We start from the raw sequence: 19,854 nt of genomic DNA on the forward strand, positions 1-19,854 counted from the left end.
ATGTTGAGTAGCAACAACCTCTTCAATGATGTGGGATAGTGCATTTACAACTACATTTGAACGTCCGGGACGATATTGGATTGTATGTAGCCAATGAGTTTACTCATGTAAAATTGTTGTTTCGGAGTCTGCATAGTTTGAGTCAATAGATCTTTGAGGGGTTTGTGATTTGTTTGAATAATGAAGAAATGTCCCAAAAGGTATTAATGCCACTTCTTGATGGTAGCTGTTATTGCATGTAATTTTCTCAAATATGTGGAAGCTTGCATTATACAGGAACAAAACTTTTTGCTGAAAAATGCTATTGGCCATTGATCCCAAGAGAGGACAACCCCCATAGTTGTGCCAGATGCATTTGATTTTACCATAAAAGGCTTTGAAAAATTGGGAAAAGCAAGTATCGGGGTTGTTGACATAGCCTTTTTTAGCTTCACAAACGTTGTTTGTCCTTCCGGGGACCAAAGAAAGGCATCTTTGCGAAGCAAATCTATGAGAGGAGATGCCACATAAGCATAACCACTAATGAATTTTCTATAAAATCCTATTAAGCCCAAAAATCCTTTCAATGCCTTGGTAGAAGTAGGTGGTGGCCAATTCAACATTGCCTCAATTTTGGAATTATCAGATCCAACAGACCCAACACTAACCACATGTCCCAAATACTCCACCTATTGTAAAGCAAAAGAACATTTGGACAATTTCAAGTAAAAATGGTTAGCTCAAAGTGATCTATAAATGCATTAAGTGATTAGCCCAAGAGGTATTGTAGATGAGAATATCATCAAAGAAGACGATGATAAATTTATGCAAATGGGACAGAAATAATGCATTCATGGTGGCTTGAAATGTTGTTGGAGCGTTAGACAACCCGAACGGTAAAACTCAGAACTCAAAGTGTCCATTATGTGTGTGGAAAGAAGTTTTATGTATGTCCTCGGGTTTCATTCGAATCTAGTGATAACCTTGAAGTAAATCCAGTTTAGAGAACCAAATTGCAACTCCGAGTTCATCCAACAATTCATCAATTATGGGTATTGGGAAGCTATCGGGAATAGTGATCGCATTCAAAATGCGATAATCCATGCATAACCTCCACGTGTTGTCCTTCTTCTTGATAAGAAGAACAGGGGAAGAGAAAGCGCTACTGCTAAGATGAATTTCCCTAGTGTCCAGCATGCGTGCAACCTGAGCTTCAATTTCCTGCTTTTGAGAATAAGGATAGCAATAAGGTCAAACTTTGACTGGTGTAGAATTGGGTGAAAGAGGAATAGTGTGGTCTGTAGGTCTCTTAGGAGGAAAGGTCTTGGGTTCCTCAAATAAAGATTGAAAGTGAGTCGATAGTGAGGAGACATCGAGGTGGGTATTATCTGTAATAAAAAAGTAATCTGCAAAAGAAGCTAAGGTAGACATTATGGTTAGATGAAAACACTCGGAGATGTGCCCCCACTTGGATAAATGATGAAGGCGGTGAACAGAGATGGGTAAGGGTTCATTATTAGTGTCCTTAATCAATTTTACCATTTTACCAGACCACATAAATTGCATAGTAAGTTTCTTATAATCAGTTAAAACGGGAACCAAACTTTGAAGCCATCACACACCCAAAACAGCCTCAGTCCCACATACAACAATTAAATGAAAATCCACCAAAAAAGCCTAATCCTGAATTAAAGGAGGGACCTGGTTGCAAACCTAAGAGCAAGTCAAGGCTGTTTGGCTGAAATAAATTAAAAAAAATAAAAATTACACAAAATAAATTAAAAAAAAAACTAATCACCAAAGTAGGTGATTTTTGACATGTAGGCGCTGATGTGGCATACAAAGCGCAGGGGGGAGGGCGTTTTGCAAATGGCGCCTCCCCTCATGCATTTTTAGTTGGTGACGTGGCAATGAATAGAAAACGCCTGCACCCCGTGCGCCTTCTTCAAAGCTACAGAAAGTCCCTCCTCCCCATGCGCCTTCTTTTGTTAGTTGTTTGTCACGAACTTTGCTTCTGCGTAGATAATTTGCTTATGTTCAATTCAACATCATGAACAGGAAGCAACATCAGACCCTGTCAACGAAGCTGGATCAAATCATTATTTTTTATTCCACATTTGCTTAGATAAAAGATCATGCATGAATGAAAACGAAAGCAATTGCTCAAAAATTATTTAATGTACTTGGTGTATATAGATGGATGTTTCTTATTTATAAAAATGAAGATTATTTTTTATAGCTTGTTAACTACATGAAGGCGAAACACTATTTGTGGTTACAAATGAAATGCTACGCAAGGGACACAAATTTTATGAGTTTTCTGTAATAAGAGCTCACAATCAATTAAATGTATAAGTATTTTATAACAATTTTACTGTTTGAAGGTTAATAAAATTGTAATATTAGAAGGGTCAATGAGCTCACAATCAAATATGGGTGCGATTAAGTTAATAAAAATAAAGTTTACATTACATTGGGGTTAACTTATTTGTATTAAATTAATCTACAAATAAAAAGTTTGCTCGGATCCTTGTAAAAAAGTAATTTTTTCCCAATAATTTGCACATCTAAACATGGACCTTAATAGACTTTTGTTTACCTTTCTTCCTCCTTATAGGCCAATGATTGAATTATTCAAGTCTTAAAAATTAAAATTGCTATTGATACACAAATAAAATTCAGGATTCATTGAATTACCTCATAACATATCCAGCCTATAGATATGATGACAGCTGCTGCCAAAGCATTAGTAAACTTCCGGTAAATATCTAAGATTGAAGAAGACGCATGGGGGGGAGGCACCATCTGCAAAACACCAAACCCCCTGCGCTTTCTGTTTTCTGCGTGTGTCGCCCCTGCCACGTAATTAATTGAAGGCGCAAGGGGGGAGACGCCATCTGCAAAACGCCCTCCCCCTGCGTTTTGTACACCACATCAGCGCTCACGTGTCAAAAATCACCTATTTTGGTGATTAGTTTTTTTTTTTTTTTTAAATTTATTTTGTGTAATTTTTATTTTTTTAAATTTATTTCAGCCAAAAAGCCGCAAGTCAACGTATGTCCATTTCCAACCATGACTAAGAGAGGCTTTGTGGGGTTGCAAGAAAGGCCCAATTCACGAGCTCATTTGGACTAAAGGAAATTATGAGAGCTCCCGCTATCAAGAAGCACCTGGATCAGATGCTCCAGAATTTTCCCCGTAACCCAAAACATTTTTGGGTTGAAATGACCCGACAAAGCATTCAAGCTTAGCTGAGAAGAATCAGAAGCAGGAGAGTCTTCAATCAAAAGTTCTAGAGTAGTGATCTCCTCGTCATTGTACACTAGAAGGAAGAAGCGAGACTTACAGTAGTGACCTGGGCTGTATTTCTCATCACAATTGTAACAAAGACCCCTATCACGGTGAGCCTGCATCTCCAAAGCGGAAAGGTGTTTGAATGGGATTGCCAGTGTAACTGGCGTGCGTAGTAGAGCAGGGCGATGAGGCGTCGAAGAGGGTCGACTGACCGGTATTAATTGACTTCGTTGTGAGGATACCACTGAATTAAATTTGTCTTCGTGAAGCTTAGCCAACTCTACTGCTTCAGAAAATGATATCGGTTGAAAAGCGAGCACCTTTTGTTGAATATCTTAACGAAGCCCAGAAATAAAGCACTCGAGTAGAAACGATGGGGGCACGTTAATGATGCGATTAGCAAGACCCTCAAATTCATTCAAATGTTGAAGCATCGAGCCAATTTGAGATAGCTTGCAGAGACGACCTTTGACATTTTGAAAGCATGATAGGGCAAAACAGGTTTCTAAAGATTGCAAAAATTCCTTCCAAGATCGAAGCATGTTGTTACGTTCCATCCACTGAAACCAGTTGAGAGTCGGACCTTCCATGTAGAAGGAGAGGATTTGCAATCGTTCTGATTCAAGGGTTTGGTGGTACTTGAAAAATGAGTGACCGCAAAGATCCAATCCAAGGCATTTGACCCATCAAAACGTGGACAGTCTAATATGATTTTTGGGAGCCGCCTTAGAGAAAGAAGAATGACGAGGAGGACATGGTTGTTGTTTGATGGATGTAACATCCCAGTTGCGTGAATATTACTTCTAATATTATACATATATAATAATTATGTACATTATATTATTAATATTATTAAAGAAAATTTTATAAACTTGCTTACATATAACACTTTATATTTGCATCCTATATTAAACAAATTTTTTTACAATAATGTACATACTTTAAAACTACTTATTTCTTACACTAATTTTATAATGTTTACATATCGGGTTGATACAAGTTCACTATAGGATTAACATAATTTGTTGGAGGTAAATAAAAAGTGACTACTATTTGACCATTTATGATAACGGGATTTTGTTGGGTTGGTGAAAATATAAAAGTTGATAATCCTATCCCCTAAAATGTAATGGCATTTGCAGATGTGTCCATAGCCCAACTGGTACCCAGAAAAACTGCAGTAATAACATAAGAGAAAGGGTCTGGTACGGTTGGTAGGTCCATCTATTTTTCATTATAATTAATTAAATGTTTTACACAAGAAAAATAAGGAGTGAGAACAATTATCCAATAAATATTAATAACAATATGGATAGAAATATTTAATATTAATAAATATGTATTAATTATTCTAAAATAAAAAAAAATTTGAATTATACTTGTAGTGACTAGTCAGGATAAATGAGCATTGTCATAATATCAATCAACAAAAGGATATTTTACCTTTAATCCTTACTCATTTAAATCCCTAAGGTTAAACCTCCAACTACAAATTAATTCAAACTTTCTTTCTTATGGCCATAAGATAATTTTAATAAAATATATTATAGTTAATCATAAAAATAAATTGCACTAAATAATTTTAATATTTGTTATTAAAATAATGTTTATGTAAATGGAATATATTAAGAGCACCAATTTAAATAAATGACAATAATAATCATTATAAAATTAATTAAACAACATACACTATGAACACCTTATTAATTATTATGAGTAAAAATTATCATGAGTTAAGCAAATAAATGAGGTTAGGGACACCTCACTAAGTAAATATACACAAAATATAACATAAATAAATAAACATAGTAGTATATAAAATTTTAAAGAGATAAAGTTCTCCTCCCCCTTACCTTAAGGTTGTTTATTTTTCTTTCTTTTTATCTTTCTTTCTCACTTTTCTCTTTCTCTCTCTTCTTGAACATAGATAATTGGTAGATACTACAGGTAATAGATAAATATTGCATGTGTATATTTATATATTTTGAATAAAAACTTATTTAATTACTAAAATATGTATATCTATAGAGACTTGAACCTATGACATGTACCTCATGGTCTCTATGCATAACTAGACAAACTATTGAACCATTCCATTTTATATGACTATTATACTATAATAAGTTGTTTTATATCTAATTATTATAATAATAAGATATTATAAATATTTATAATATAATTGGATATCATATATATATATATATATATATATATATAATTTACTGAATATAAATTTTATAAAATAACCTACTAGTATTTATCTACTCATTTTAAACATATAAACTAAAATTTAAGAGTCTTTAAAATAATAAAATTATGAATAAATATTATATGATTCTATTTTATTTTACTGAATTTTTTTTAATAAAGATTTAATATTTTTTAATTATATAAAAATATTATACTTATTTTTTATTATATATATATATACGTGTGTGTGTATGTATATATATATATATGTAATAATTGTATCTACAAATTAAGACATTACAATGGAGGCAACCTCGGAAGATAGATCCTCAATGCAAGCCGTGAATCGGGAGACTTGTTTGATCAAAAGGTCCAAGAAAGAGGTATGAGGTGTCGTCATTGAAAGCACCAAATGATAGGATATGAGGGTTAGAGATCTAGTATTCGAGGTACCAGTCCTCCAAAAGGGAAATTTTAAGAATACTGATTTTTCATATCTCAAAATGGTTCCTTATAATGATTTATAATTTCTTTGCATGCTCTAACAGACTTTCACATAATACGAAAAAGTCATGTGAAATCCTAACAGAAAAAGATTCCAAATCCCTCTACAAAACACAATTTCATAATAGGACAAATATAGTTTTTCTAAAATAACAAAATAAGAAATAATAAACTCTTCTATCAGTGAACATAATCATTTCAATTTGTTGGTCTTATAATCTTCCTTTTGGGCCTTGCATTTGGGTTGTTCTCTTCGGTTGGTCCACTCTCAACTTGATTCAATGGCCCATCTATATCATCTGTATCAAAGTGTGTGATCTTATTTGACAAGTCATTGTCCACTGAAGTGTTCATATTCTCAAAGAAGTCAATAGGATCGCTGATAGTTTTGCTAAAATAAAGTTTTCTTTTGAAGAGGGTTTATGATTTTTCTCCTATTTGTATTCAGGTTCTTCTTGTTGTTGATCAACTTGTTTTCTTGTCTGATAGGTGTAACGCCATGGAAATAGCGAGCTATTTGATAGATATACTTTATATTATGTATATATATGTATGTATATATGTGTATGTTGTTTATTTGGATTTGGATTGGATTTGGAGGTGTGGATTTGAAATGTACTTATCTTTGTGCATGTTGTATAATTATGTGGTTTTGATTAGTTGTTTGGACATAGTAGTGATTTTGTAGTATGAAATGAGAGGTTTATATAGGCATGTGTATCATGAATGTGGTGAATTATGCATTGTACACCATTATACTGAATTGGTACTAAGAGGGAAGAAGATTAATCACCTTCCTTCTCATCTTAGTTAAGTGAAGTATTATGGCATGCAACTCATTATTCCAAGCATATGTATCTGAAAGTGATGTTTGTTTGTGTGTTGATATATATTGCATTTCATATGGCGGTGAATTGTGAGTATTGCATGGAAAGGAATAGGACTGGTGGGAGATTGAAAGATAGGAACATAAGATAAATCTGGTCTTTCTGAGTGAATTTGAGGTTGTTTTAGAGCTTAGGGAGTTGAAATACTTCAAGGAATAGAATGTTTGAGGTGAATAGGTGCTAAGGGTGAAATTTGGAAATTTTGGAAAATGGCTATATGTAGGGACTTAGGACCGGAGGGTCTCATTTGTCAAACAGAGACAGTTTCTAGAGAGAGGAAGTAGAGAGAGAGGTTCTACTCCGGAGGGAAGATGAGGAAACATTTGGGAAGTTTATCAAGTTAGGATCAATCTTCACAACTGGAGTTTCAAGAGATTTGGCCTCTAAAACCTTGAAAAGGGGGATTAAAGTTTGAGTTGGGATTTGAGGGTTTTGTTCAAACCTTGCATTTCTAAGGTTTCTAAGATAAGGGTAGTACTTATAAGACTTAATCTAGTATGTATGGGTTTGAAATATCACATTGATTCCATGTTTTATGCATGATTAAGGTTGGATTGAGTGGAAAGGGTTTGGTTGGGTTTCTTCATGATTTCCATGGATTAATGGTTAAAACTTGATTTTATCGCTTAATGTGTTGTTTTTGGATAGTGTTTATGCCTTATAATGGTTTGAACTCGTGTAATTTGGATTGGGTTCGTGTTGCGAACAAATTTTCGAGGTTTTTGGGGGTTTCTGGTTAAACATTGCGTCAGGCGCAGTTCTTGGCGCTGGGGGTGAATTCATCAGAGACCATCATTGCCAAATCACGCCGGGCGCGAGGCTAGTCGCACCAGTATGGAGGCAAGGCCGAGTCATACCAATGGATGAAGTGGCCGCGATCACCAGGGTTATGTGACGACGTAGCCCAATTCTATATTTTCCATGAGAGGTTAGGTGTGTGACATGGGCAGGTGACAGTTCACAAATTCAACACTTGGTTTGGATGTGTTGAGGTCAACATTTGGTTTGGATGTGTTGGTTACTTCATGGGATTATACAGTGGTGTGACTTTGGTTTGGATGTGGAATATGTATGCATTTGGTATGAATTGTATACATTGATTATGGATTCTTTATTATCATAGAATATGTATGCATTGGCATGGATGTGTATACATTGGATTTTGGATTGGTTTATATTTGGCATGGAAATGACTTGTTATAATGTTGTCATTCCCTTGGTATGGATACATACTGTTGATGAATATCTAGTTTAATGATATTTCATTTTATTGTACTATGGTTGGTTTTATACGTGCTAGCCCTTATATTTCCATGATGTGGATTGTGATGATCTCACTATGTGGGGGAGCAGATCAGGTGTGAGGCTTTGGGATGACAAGAAGTCTTTTGGGTAGCTGCTTTGAGAAGTGCCTAGACTTAGAGCTTGACTAACACCTAGGGTGTCTTATTTTGATACTTTCATGATGTTGTAATTATATTATCTTTTTGGATGACTGTATAACATTGCTGAAGATGACTCTTTTATAAAATTATGTTTTATATGATGAAAACAATTTATACATTATAGTACATTTATACTCTAGTATATCTGGCCTTTGCTCTATTTTCTTTATTATATATTATTTTATTTTAGTTGTCATATTAGTTGTTGATGTGACAGCTTAAGGCAAATCGTTACAATAGGGACGTTTAGTGTTGGGTTTAGCCCCTTACTAACCAAAAAATATATATATATTAGACACAAATTGTGAAATGGATAATGTATTAAATGTTAGATTAACTAATATGATTTTAAAATATATAATTAAGTATAAATATAAGTATAAATAATTATAAGAAATTGTTTAAAATATTTCCATTTTGAGAGAAAAAATTGGCACCAAAATTTACTTATCATATAAAAAACAAAAAACGTGGAATTTGGCTCCTACAGACTAAAAGGCTGCATTTTAAAAACAATCACACAAAATTAAAATTGTAAATTAAAAAATTAATTATTCAGATTAATTATATATAAATTTTGTTTAATATATATTAATAAAATTTATATACAATTGATTTGAATAATTGATTTTTAATTAATAATTATATTATTATATTTTATTCTCTAAAATATACCTCCTTACTAAAGAGTCAAATTTAAAACTAAATAAAGTAGACACATGTGTCTGAAGAATCTTATTAAAAATATTATATCTAAACATGTATTGCAACAGGATAAATTAATTTAGATATTTGTCAAGTGAGCATCGACAAGATGTCCCAATAACGATGAAATATTTAACTATTTTACCGATTAAAAAGGTTATAGCTGCCAAACTTAATTATAAAAACTTAATGATTAATTTTACATTATGAAAAATAATTTTTAAACAAATTTTCAATATATGTATTTTGCAATATTAAAAATCCTAGAATATATATTTAATACCAATATAATCTTTATATCGATTTTATTTAAATCACAAATATCCTTTATTATTTAATATTTAATGTAACTCTATATTTAGGACATGAACTTAGATCATTATTAAAATTATAATAAATTCATATTAGTTGATTTACGAATTGAGTAATATTTTTTTTATATTTTTTATTTTGATAATCATGATATTATTACAAAATATTTATTATTGAAAATAGTAACTAATTTCTATTAAAAATTGAGTGCATGTTATTTTTTATATTTTTAATAATTATATATGTGATTATCATATTATTAAAAAAATTATTTAGACTATATGTATTCTAAAAACAATCTTGCTCAAATCAAGTAGAACATCAGTCCTAAGATTTCATGGGTCTTAGGCTAACTAATAAATATGAACTCATATATATTTTGATAATCAAATCATTGATACAAAGTATCTATCGATGTAGACTTTACTAATGATTAATTTCTTTCAGAGAATTCAATTAGTTACCATGATACTTTACTTATAAGGATTAAGTCTAATGAGACTCTAACTAACAACTTGTTGACATGAGTCATTGTATATAAATATTTTAAAAATATTTTTTTAACATAAAAATAGATACATGATTTAATTAAAAGTTACATATTTTGTTACATTAAACAAATAACATGTGAATAAATCAAAAACATATTTTACCTTTTATATATGAATATAATACATAAAAAACTAATAATAAAAATAACATGACTTTATAATCATAAAATAATAATCTCACAATTATATAATTTTTCTAAAAAAAAAATTGGGTCCCTCTTAATTATGGGTTTAGAGCGATTGCACCTCTAAACGAGGTCCAGGGCCAACCCTAACAAAATAAGACTATTATGTGCATATATCAAAACCTCCCTTCGAGTATGCAACATAATTACATAGCCAAGGATCAAATTTGAAACTATTGATTAAACTAGATCGATTTTGAGACAATAGATCTATACACTAGGTGATTATTCAATAAGCGAGAGGATGCATTTTAGAAAATAAAGTGCACCCATAATCATTAATTAGAATATCAATAGTGAAAATTGAAATAAAATTAATTACATATAATAATATCAAAAGTTAATTACAATATCAATTATTATTTTTCTAATTAATATTTCATCTGTTTCACATTGACTATAGTTTTAGCATTTGAAAAATGTAAAAAAAATGATGTTTTCATTTTTTAATGTAAATTTTTTTTTCTCTAATTTATCTCTTCATAAATTATTTAACCACTATAATTTAAAATAATATATTTATTAAGAGGATGAATTATTTTTAATAAAATTATATTAAAAATGTTATATATTTATTATTATTCTTAATCTTTAATCATATTAAACAACAATCATGAAAAAAAGAAACTAGTTATTATAGCACTTTATTATTCCACTATAATTGTCCTATGTTTGGTTTTTGGTTATTTACCACCCGTTGTTTCTACATGTATAAAATAGCATAGTTATTATGAACGTAAGTATTTTTATAAACTTTTCTTTAAATAATTTTTTTAACGGTGCTAATATTAAGAATTTTTCTCGGTGTCTTTTCTCTTTCAATATATCATTTTCAATTTTGTTTTTAAATTATATATATTAAAAAAATTATCAATAGTTAAAACTAAAAATATTTATCCATCAAAAATTTTAATTATGATATAATTTATACATTAATGAAACATCAATTTAATTATATCATAAATCTTAATTATATAAAATAAATATGTTAAAATACTAGTTTTTTATTTATTTATGTAAGTTCCTTTTTTTATTATTTTATATCAAAGCTAATAATTACTAATTTCAATCCTACACGCATGCATTAAACCATACTATGACGCGAAAATTAAAAAAAAAAAAAAAAAAAATCCCCTGCCTGTTTAAACAACAGCATGCTATATCTTTTTTTTTTGTCAAGCTAAGCATGCTTCTTCATAATTGCCAAAAAAAAAAATCATGCACAATAATTCAATCTTTTGCACATAATATGGGGCGTGGAACATTATATAAATATAATTCATATATTACTACTACTCGATGGATCTCTCCAAAGCAAAAGCAAACAAAAATGGAAAAAAAGAAGAATGGAAATTCATGCATGTTAGCAATAAAAACTTCTAGGGTGAGTAGCTATGTTTTGGGTCTAGTATTTGTTTTGGCATTTGCATATCCAAGTGCTTCAAATATTTTTCCTGGATTCATAAAGTGGCATGTGTTCATTGTCGATGATTTGAGCAACAACCAGAATTTGTTATGTCATTGCAAATCCGAAGATGATGATTTGGGCATCCAAACCCTAGCTCAAGGTTCCAATATCACTTGGAGTTTTAGGACAGATTTCACCCACTCAACACTTTTTTGGTGCCATGTGAGAAAGGACAATGCTTCTGCTAGATTTAATGTGTTTTGGTACGATGAACATTTTTTTAAAAAGTGTGATTGGAAGAATTGCATTTGGAGTGTTAGAGATGATGGGATTTACCTAAAGGAAGGTCCTGAAATGAATGACGAGTTGTATTATCATTGGGATGATTGTGGTTGTAATTGTGATTGAAGATGCAATTCTTTTCTCTTTTTTTCTTCATCAAAGCATATTTACTATTCCATATCTTAGTTTCATTATGAACTTATTAGGATTTTATTGTAAATGTAATTTAGGTTTATAATTTTATTATTTATTTTTTTCTTTCAACTTTATCATTTGGCGAAATGTATTGGATTATTATAAATAATAATTTTAAATATGATAAGAACTGGGAATTGTTCTTAATTAGAGGTTGAAGGTCAATTTTCATCTCTCAAAAGAGATTTTAATATGAATCATAAGAGTTTAAATTTGATTGAAGAAAACTAGAAAAGAGCCATTAATGTTCTTTTCAAATTTTCTTTGGACAAACACGAATGCAAAGAATGCAATAGAAATTTAGATGCATCAAATTAGAAAATATTAAAATTAAATTTAATTTTATTTCACCTAGAATTTTTAACATGAGTTTTGATTCAATTTGATTTCTTACTTTGATTTATTGTCATGAGATATTTTGAAAAAACATGTGACTTTTATAAATTTATTGCATGTGTTAATCTTATTTATCCATATTTAAATATATTTTTAATTCTTCAAATTTATAATGTATTTTTTTATCCTTCAAATTTAAAATTTATATTTTTAGTTCCTTAAATTTAAAACTTATATTTTTATTCCCAATATATATATATATATATATATATATATATAATATTATTTTAATCTCTCTTAATTTGTCACTATTAATTATAATATTAGTAATTAAAATAATATTTTTTTAAAAAAAATCATAAAGATTAAAAAGATAAATTTTAAATTTGAGAAATCAAAATAATATTTTTTAATATTTTAAAGAGTAAAAACACATTTTAAATTTAGAGGACTTAATATGTATCCCAAATTTAGAGGACTAAAAATGTAACTAAACCTATTTATTTACTATAAGATCTAATAATTTATACATTTATTCACATAAACAAAACCTCTTGGCTATATACATCTTCTAGATATTAATACACAGATATAGATAATAAAAAGTAGAATTTAATTATTATACACATGTCAATGAAACAAAAATAATTGTAGTTAATAAACTTTAATATATACATATCGTTTCTGATTTGGATGAGAGTAAAAAGAAAATTCTTTACTATGTAGGATGTGATAATATAAAAAAAGATAAAATGAGAAACCTGTGGATAAAGTAGAAGCCACGTAAGATTGGGCAATCTTGGTGTTAGTAGCCTTACACACGACACTACCAATTCATCCATTGTGATTTGTGAGATCATCCCACTACAGAATTGCATTAATGATCAAGACCAACAACTGTGAGTCAATTTTTTAATTTTTATTTTCAACTTTGAACTTGATTAGCTGCTACACAAAATATGCAATTAATATTGAAATTTGATGCCATATATGATTCGTGAGATATCAATCTGTGCCTATTTAGTATATATGAAGAAAGATATTGGAATGTAAGGGTGAGTAAAAGTTTCAATTTCGGCAGGATTCAACAAGTTTAGGGTTTAGCAACATATAAGTGGTAAAAACTCAAATATCTGAATCTGATATCTTAAGGTTTTAAGTCGAATGTTTTACCAAGTTCACTCATGTTCTGATTTGTGACCTATTAATGAATATCTCCCATATTTACCTCTTGGTATTCCTAACAAGAGAGACAAACACATAATTTGAATATAACTCTAGTATATCAAATATGTTAATTGAATATGAGAGATCTATTCCTAAAATCGTTTTAAAGTAGTAGATACCATTTTGTGAATTGCAACCATTCTTTTTTAACTTTTATAACAATCACTATAACAGTGTGCAATTACAGAGCTGCACCGTAAATGGGAGAAGTGAAGCTACTCGGAGTTTGGCCTAGTCCATACGTTTACAGGATCATATGGGCTTTAGAGCTGAAGGGAGTAAAGTATGAGTATGTAGAAGGAGAATTCCACAAGCCTGATTTCACTGATTTGCTATACAAGTATAATCCAGTTTACAAAAAGGTTCCAGTCCTTGTTCATGATGGAAAGCCAATAGCTGAATCCACTGTTATTCTTGAATACATAGAGGAAACATGGCCATATCCACCCTTGCTTCCACAGGACCCTTATGAGAGGGCTATGGCAAGGTTTTGGGTTAGTTTTGCAGAGGAAAAGGTAACAAGGTTGAAATTTCAATTCTTTGTATTCTTGTTCTCTCATCTCTATTTGTGATCTCAATTGCAGAGCATTTCGTTTATGTCATTCTTTGTGACTGTTGGAGAAGAGTTTCAGAACGCCACAAAGGAAGTTAGAGAAGTGCTGAAAGTGTTGGAAGAAACCATTGGGGGCGAAAAGTATTTTGGTGGTGAAGAAATTGGAGTGTTGGACATAAACTTGGGATGGATAGCCTTGTCATTTGGAGTCATTGAAGATGTTGTTGGTGTTGAAGTGTTGGTTGTCAATGATTTCCCTTGCTTGTTTACTTGGGTTCAGAACTTCAGGGAGCACCCCGCTATCAAAACAAACCTTCCAAGTCACCAAGAGTTGTTTGCTTATTACAAGCAAAAGAGAGATACTATTATTCCTTCAGAAGTAGCATCATGAATGCTGGTCAGAACTGATTTTTACCTGTTAGGAGTAGTTAGTTGTTACAAGTTTGTTAGAAATAGTTTAACTCTAATAAGCTCTATGTATAGACCATCTACATACTTCTCTAGTATCTTCTATCATTTTCAATCAATGAATGAATTACACAATGATATTCTACGATACGCCTCTTCTATATTGAGTCTTGTGATGTATGACCATACTATATTGGAGTCATTTGCATCTTTTCTCCAAGTTCTGAAAACATGAATCAAACTTATCTTAGTTATTGAAGCTTCCTGCAGTAGATTTAACTCTTTTAACCTAGGAGGTTAAATAAAATCAAAACATATATGTAATTTTTTTTAATTCCTCAGATATTATCCCTCTTTCAATTACCTTAAAAAGGGTACATTATTGTTAGAAAGGGAGTTCCCATCCCAATATTAAGTATGTTGGCAACTAACACGAACGAGGATGCGCATCTTATCTTATTTTTACATAATTTTTCATTTAACAATTTCTATTGAATATTCATTTGAGATTCATTTGTACTACTTACTCTTTTTGTTCTTTTTTCATAGTATTTTGTAGGTATTAATCCGTGTTTTACTTCAGCCAAGAGTAGGAGACAACTTTTAATACCAAAGGTTTAACCTAGAGACAGTTTGCAATACCAAAGGTTCAGCCGAAAGGCAACCTTCAAAACCAAAGACCATAAAAACTATCAAAATGTTTAGACCAAACGTTGGTTAAGGAAAATCATTACCTTAATAAGAAAATATAAATATATCCATTAAAAGTATTCCCAAGTTGCAACTTTTAGCTTTGTAAACCATTCAACTGCAGATTTATACTATAAGAACCTAACTACACGGCAATGTTCAAGTTATCAGTGCGCTTTGATTTCTTTCAACCAACATTTGTGACTAACATTGAGAGAACTGCATAGACATACAAAGTAACAAATTGGTAAAGGATTAAATTCCCTTCGGGATGACATTTAATAGCTTAGCCCTCTGTTTTTTTAGCATTAGCTTCTGATAGCAAAGGTTCAAGTTCTCCTTTCCGGTAGAGCTTCAGTGTATCTGCATGAGTAAAAAAACAATGTTAGACAAAAGGAGGAAACAAAGAAATTGCACTTTTAGATTTTTATTAAACTTATTGAAACTTGTAAAATACCAAGCTCATATATGAAGACAATTTACAATTGAAGTTTACATAAAAGCAGTAGTAATAAGAATGCAAAAACAAATATCGCTCCAATCACACCGAGGAAAAAAATTGATCTTTTAAACAGTGAAGACATCCTCACTTAGACAATAATATAAAAAGATAATAGATCAAGGACATTATACCTGAACAACCGCCAATGTGTTTGCCACCTGCAATGAAGAATAGTTTTAGGATGGGTTATAAACTGTTCCGTTCAAAAGATGAAAAGCAAGGTAATTAATTGACTTTAGTGTTTTATAGTAGACAATATAACGATGCAATACATTGTTCAAGCTTGAAAAGAAACGAAATAGCTTAATCAAAAAACAGAAAAGAAACGAAATAGTATATTGGGACTTGAATGTAAGGCTTTCAGGGGTTGTGAGTGGCCAATGCGGCTTAGTTTTCAAGTTGGGTTTCGGTAAAGCTTATAGTTGAATGTGTTGGGAGTTTCAAAGGTTCTTCACAAAAAACAAAGTCTTTGGAGTTAGACGGAAAAACTGGATATCTGACTGTCTCTCAAATTGTGTGCAAATAATAATAGAGCAGATTTGTTGGAAACCTAAAAATCTAAAAATGAGTTGATATTTCATGAACGGAGCAAAATATTATCACATTCTAAATGATCTGAATTATTAACAAGAAATTTGAAAACAGAGAAGGAGCATGACACCACATGGGAACCTCACTCAAGATGAATTTACAACCTCAAGACAAACAGCTACCCTGCAGTCAACAATATATGGATCTAATGGCTTCCCCAAAATATCACCAATTTTAAAGTGTATCAGTGTATCACAATGCAGTAATGTAGGACCCTAAGTAGAAAGCTGAACACAGCAAGAATTGAGGCAGCTAACTGCAAGTTGGACATGCAAGAAGTCTTGGTGCTGAAATCTACAATTGGACTGCATGCTATCACCAGAAAAACATTTAATGCTTCACTAAGTAGAGTTTTCTGATTATTTTATTTCACGAAATCAGACTATAAAAAGAACTTAAGGAGTAAAGGTACTTGTTGTATCAAATTGAGTGAAATTTTCGAAAGACCACTCTCTTGTGTATAACCATGTGTGTGAGGGTGAGAAATATTCCATTCCTCCTCCATTTATTGTCTACATTCCCCTCTTCAAGAACAAGGTTTCAGGGTGCACCAAGGGAAAATGCTCCATAGAGGAGAGCATGTCAAATATGTGGCTTATCAACATCCACCAGTAAGACAGGTTCTCTTGCCATCCAGTCCACCAACAGTGACAACTGACAAGGATGAATATTGATAGATGCTAATGGCATAAATATTTAACTGACAATGAGATACTGACTGTTTGTAAGAGTATGATTAAGCAAGAGTATTGCATCCAAGATAGTACGTACCAATAAATACATTTGGCACAGTGTATTGCCCTGTGATCCTTTCCAATACCTTCTGCAACTGTGGCCCTTGAGGACCTAAAGATAAATATACATACATTTAAGATGCAAAACAAATGCACAAATTATAAGGCAAAGAAAAAAATGTGTCGTGTAGAATGATTTCCCTCTTTATGTTCAAGAGAGGAGCAATGGGAAGGTCAAGAGATAGTGAGGAATTTTGCAAATTTCTATCATCAGTGATAATGTTTACTACTAGTAATACACTCCATCCAAAAATTAACCAAGAGGAATGTGATTTATAATTATATTACAAAAAACAAAAAACTGAACTAAACTTGTATATTCTATCTAGAATGGAAATTAATGGTCTGATTGGATAAAGCTTCTCAATAAATACTTAAAGGAAAAAAAATAAGAATGTAAAATGAATTAAATTTCTCTCATAAGTTAAAATTAGCTTATACAGAAGTTAAAATCAGTTTTTGGAGAAACTATAGTTGATATTAGCAACAACTCAACTTAGTTTGAAGATCCCTAAAAGCTTGTACATGGCTATGATATGTCAAGCCCATTAATGGTGTGTTTGGGGAAGGTGATTTAGTCAGGAATGGAAAAGAAAGGGAGGGATTATCAAGGAATTAAAAAAAAAAAGTGTGTTTGGAAAGATGATTTTAGTGGATTTGTGAGGAAATTGTGGTGGGGCCCATGTGAATTTAATTCCATTCTTTTAAGAGTGACTTTGTGTGGAGTTTTCCACAAAAAAAATGCATGGACAAAACTACCCCTACACTATTATCTAAATAGTTAATTAGTAAAAGGTAAAAATATAATTGTTTAAATAATATATTTTTACATAAAAATCTAATCATGTAAAATACATTTTCAAAATACCAATTTCTCTCTTCTTTTTTTTTTTTTTGCTTAATTCTACTTTACCAAATAACTATAAATTCCACGCAATTTCCTATCAAATCAAGCCTCACCTATTCTCTTCCATTCCTCTCAATTTTTCCCCCTCTCCCAAACAAAGCATAAGGGTCCGTTAGGATAAACTTTTCAAAAACAATGTAGCAGCAGAAAAAAATACGAAAAAATAAATTGCTTTTCCCTTAACTAAAATTAGCTTACATAAAAGTTAAAAAAACATTTTGGAAAAGCTAATACTGAAAAATTTCTACAAATTAGTTTATGCACAAACTAATTTTAGTTGGAGAAACTGATCCAAAAAGGCCCTAACAAAAGTACATGAGAACTACAATTTGGAAGTATAATACATCAAAGGCATGCATAGATATACAACTAAATACACGTACAAAGCAACATGGAGAAATTCACAAAAGTTCATACACAATCAAGGCATCCATACAATACTTGCTAAAAAAGAAGCACAAAATGGAAGGTAACCACAAAAGGCTCACTAGGCATATATATAAACATTGTAAGTATTAGTAAGCAGTAGCAGCATGGGGGAAATATGAATGGGAAAATCAACAATTAGGAAGAAAGGAAGATGAATTGAAATACCCATTTCGTCCAATTCGAAGATGAGTGGGTCGACGTTGAGCTTCTTGAAGAGGGATTTGACCTCAGAAGAGTAGCTAGAAAAAAAAAAGGGAAATTAGGAAACAGAAACGGTAATTGAAAAAGAATGATGATGATAACTTACGAGCACCAGGTTTTGGAATAAACGACAACAGGGTTGTCGGAAACGGTCTTCTTGATGGTGTCTTCGAGGCGAGAGCCGAAGGAGGGAGAGGAGGAAGCGGCTCGAACGAAGGTGGGTGCACGCATGGGCGTTGGAGAGGCGATGATGGTGCGGGAAATGGGAAGAGAATGAGTGAACAAGAGTTTGGTGTTTGGAGAAGGGTTCGAGTGTGAGAGAGGAATAGCGACAGCGCTGCCCAATGCCGATAACGATGCCATATTCATTTGCTCTTCAATTCAACTCTACAAGACTCACCTCTTGAGTTATTAATTACCCAAATCATAGCCTTCTAACTTCTAACCAACCCTTTCTTTTGCTGCAATCAATTCTTCTTCTTTTTTTTTTTTTTTTTTCTACTTACCCCTAATTTCTTTCATACTTGATAAGTTAGTAAAATTGTTTGTTTAGTTGTTAAATAAAAGGAAAATTTGTAAACACTTTCTTAAATCCCACTTATATAATCATTAAAAAAATGTCACTCATACTTCCTTTCTTTCGTAAAAATTATAAGTTATTTACATGTAAAAAATTGTTAAGCAACCTTTTTTAATGTAAATAACTTCTTCAAAACTTTGTTAGTTATTATTATATTGAAAATTAGTGTATTATATTATAACAAATTTAGATTTACGAGTATTTTTTTTTTGGTTGATTTGAGAAGAAGGGTTATCAATTACTCTAAGGTGGATCTACGATTGAGTCATTAAACAACTAGAATATTATTACTGGTTGTTTAATGCTAAGGTAGTTGGATCAACTTATCATAGATGATGTTTGTTGGATGCCTTATGACAACCATTCTACAATATGATTGTTTCTCCCAATCTTTTTATTATCTTGTTTCCTTGACAACCATTCTACAATATGATTGTTTCTCCCAATCTTTTTATTATCTTGTTTCCTTAGTATGGGTACATTCAAACTATTCACTAATTGTCATAAAAGCTTCAAGTTGTACTTATAGCACTATGCTTTTTCATATATGTATGTTTATATGACATTTTTTGTTGTTTGATTTCTATAGTTATGTTTGGTCATCTAGTAGAACTCTAATAGTCAAGGAAGTTAAGTTGTAGAGAGTAATTTGAGTTGAGGTCAAGTTTGATCAATAAGGGGGAGAGGTATATAAGGGTT

General features: G+C 31.2%; 3 protein-coding genes across 5 annotated transcripts; 2 read left to right on the forward strand and 1 right to left on the reverse strand.

Moving 5' to 3' along the window:
* The first annotated feature begins 11,382 nt into the window (after positions 1-11,382).
* On the forward strand, positions 11,383-11,868 carry LOC145950007 (S-protein homolog 1-like). Its single transcript, XM_083060918.1, has one exon. The coding sequence runs from the start codon at positions 11,383-11,385 to the stop codon at positions 11,866-11,868; it is 486 nt and encodes a 161-aa protein (XP_082917044.1).
* A 1,159-nt stretch (positions 11,869-13,027) lies between these two features.
* Positions 13,028-14,611, forward strand: LOC109818120 (glutathione transferase GST 23). 3 transcript variants are annotated; one of them, XM_020383523.3, is made up of 3 exons: positions 13,028-13,172; positions 13,688-14,015; positions 14,085-14,611. In XM_020383523.3, exons 2-3 carry the CDS (start codon positions 13,701-13,703, stop codon positions 14,442-14,444), a joined length of 675 nt encoding a protein of 224 aa, XP_020239112.1. In that variant the 5' UTR covers positions 13,028-13,172; positions 13,688-13,700; the 3' UTR covers positions 14,445-14,611. The 3 variants fall into 3 exon arrangements, with proteins under 3 accessions (XP_020239112.1, XP_020239113.1, XP_082915720.1); XM_020383524.3 differs by having other exon boundaries at positions 13,029-13,172; positions 13,675-14,015; XM_083059594.1 differs by lacking the exon at positions 13,028-13,172 and adding an exon at positions 13,217-13,328.
* A 585-nt stretch (positions 14,612-15,196) lies between these two features.
* On the reverse strand, positions 15,197-18,985 carry LOC109818115 (monothiol glutaredoxin-S12, chloroplastic). Its single transcript, XM_020383517.3, has 5 exons — positions 18,682-18,985; positions 18,540-18,613; positions 17,016-17,090; positions 15,785-15,811; positions 15,197-15,514 (listed from the first exon to the last, which is right to left on the reverse strand). The coding sequence occupies exons 1-5, from the start codon at positions 18,942-18,944 to the stop codon at positions 15,438-15,440; spliced, it is 516 nt and encodes a 171-aa protein (XP_020239106.1). The 5' UTR covers positions 18,945-18,985; the 3' UTR covers positions 15,197-15,437.
* Positions 18,986-19,854: the final 869 nt, after the last annotated feature.

This window comes from Cajanus cajan, chromosome 7, assembly GCF_000230855.2.
Source record: "Cajanus cajan strain Asha chromosome 7, NIPB_CcT2T_4, whole genome shotgun sequence".
Taxonomy (NCBI): Eukaryota; Viridiplantae; Streptophyta; class Magnoliopsida; order Fabales; family Fabaceae; genus Cajanus; species Cajanus cajan.

What these genes read in the sequence shown, in the direction of transcription:
- LOC145950007 (XM_083060918.1), top strand. Translation starts at nt 11,383, where the DNA reads ATGGAAAAAAAGAAGAATGGAAATTCATGCATGTTAGCAATAAAAACT.
- LOC109818115 (XM_020383517.3), bottom strand. Translation starts at nt 18,944, where the DNA reads ATGAATATGGCATCGTTATCGGCATTGGGCAGCGCTGTCGCTATTCCT. An exon ending in TATTCCAAAACCTGGTGCTC is followed by an intron (nt 18,614 to 18,681) that starts GTAAGTTATCAT and finishes TTTTTTTTCTAG; the next exon opens with CTACTCTTCTGAGGTCAAAT. An exon ending in CTTCGAATTGGACGAAATGG is followed by an intron (nt 17,091 to 18,539) that starts GTATTTCAATTC and finishes ATTTATCTTTAG; the next exon opens with GTCCTCAAGGGCCACAGTTG.
- LOC109818120 (XM_020383523.3), top strand. Translation starts at nt 13,701, where the DNA reads ATGGGAGAAGTGAAGCTACTCGGAGTTTGGCCTAGTCCATACGTTTAC. An exon ending in TTAGTTTTGCAGAGGAAAAG is followed by an intron (nt 14,016 to 14,084) that starts GTAACAAGGTTG and finishes TCTCAATTGCAG; the next exon opens with AGCATTTCGTTTATGTCATT.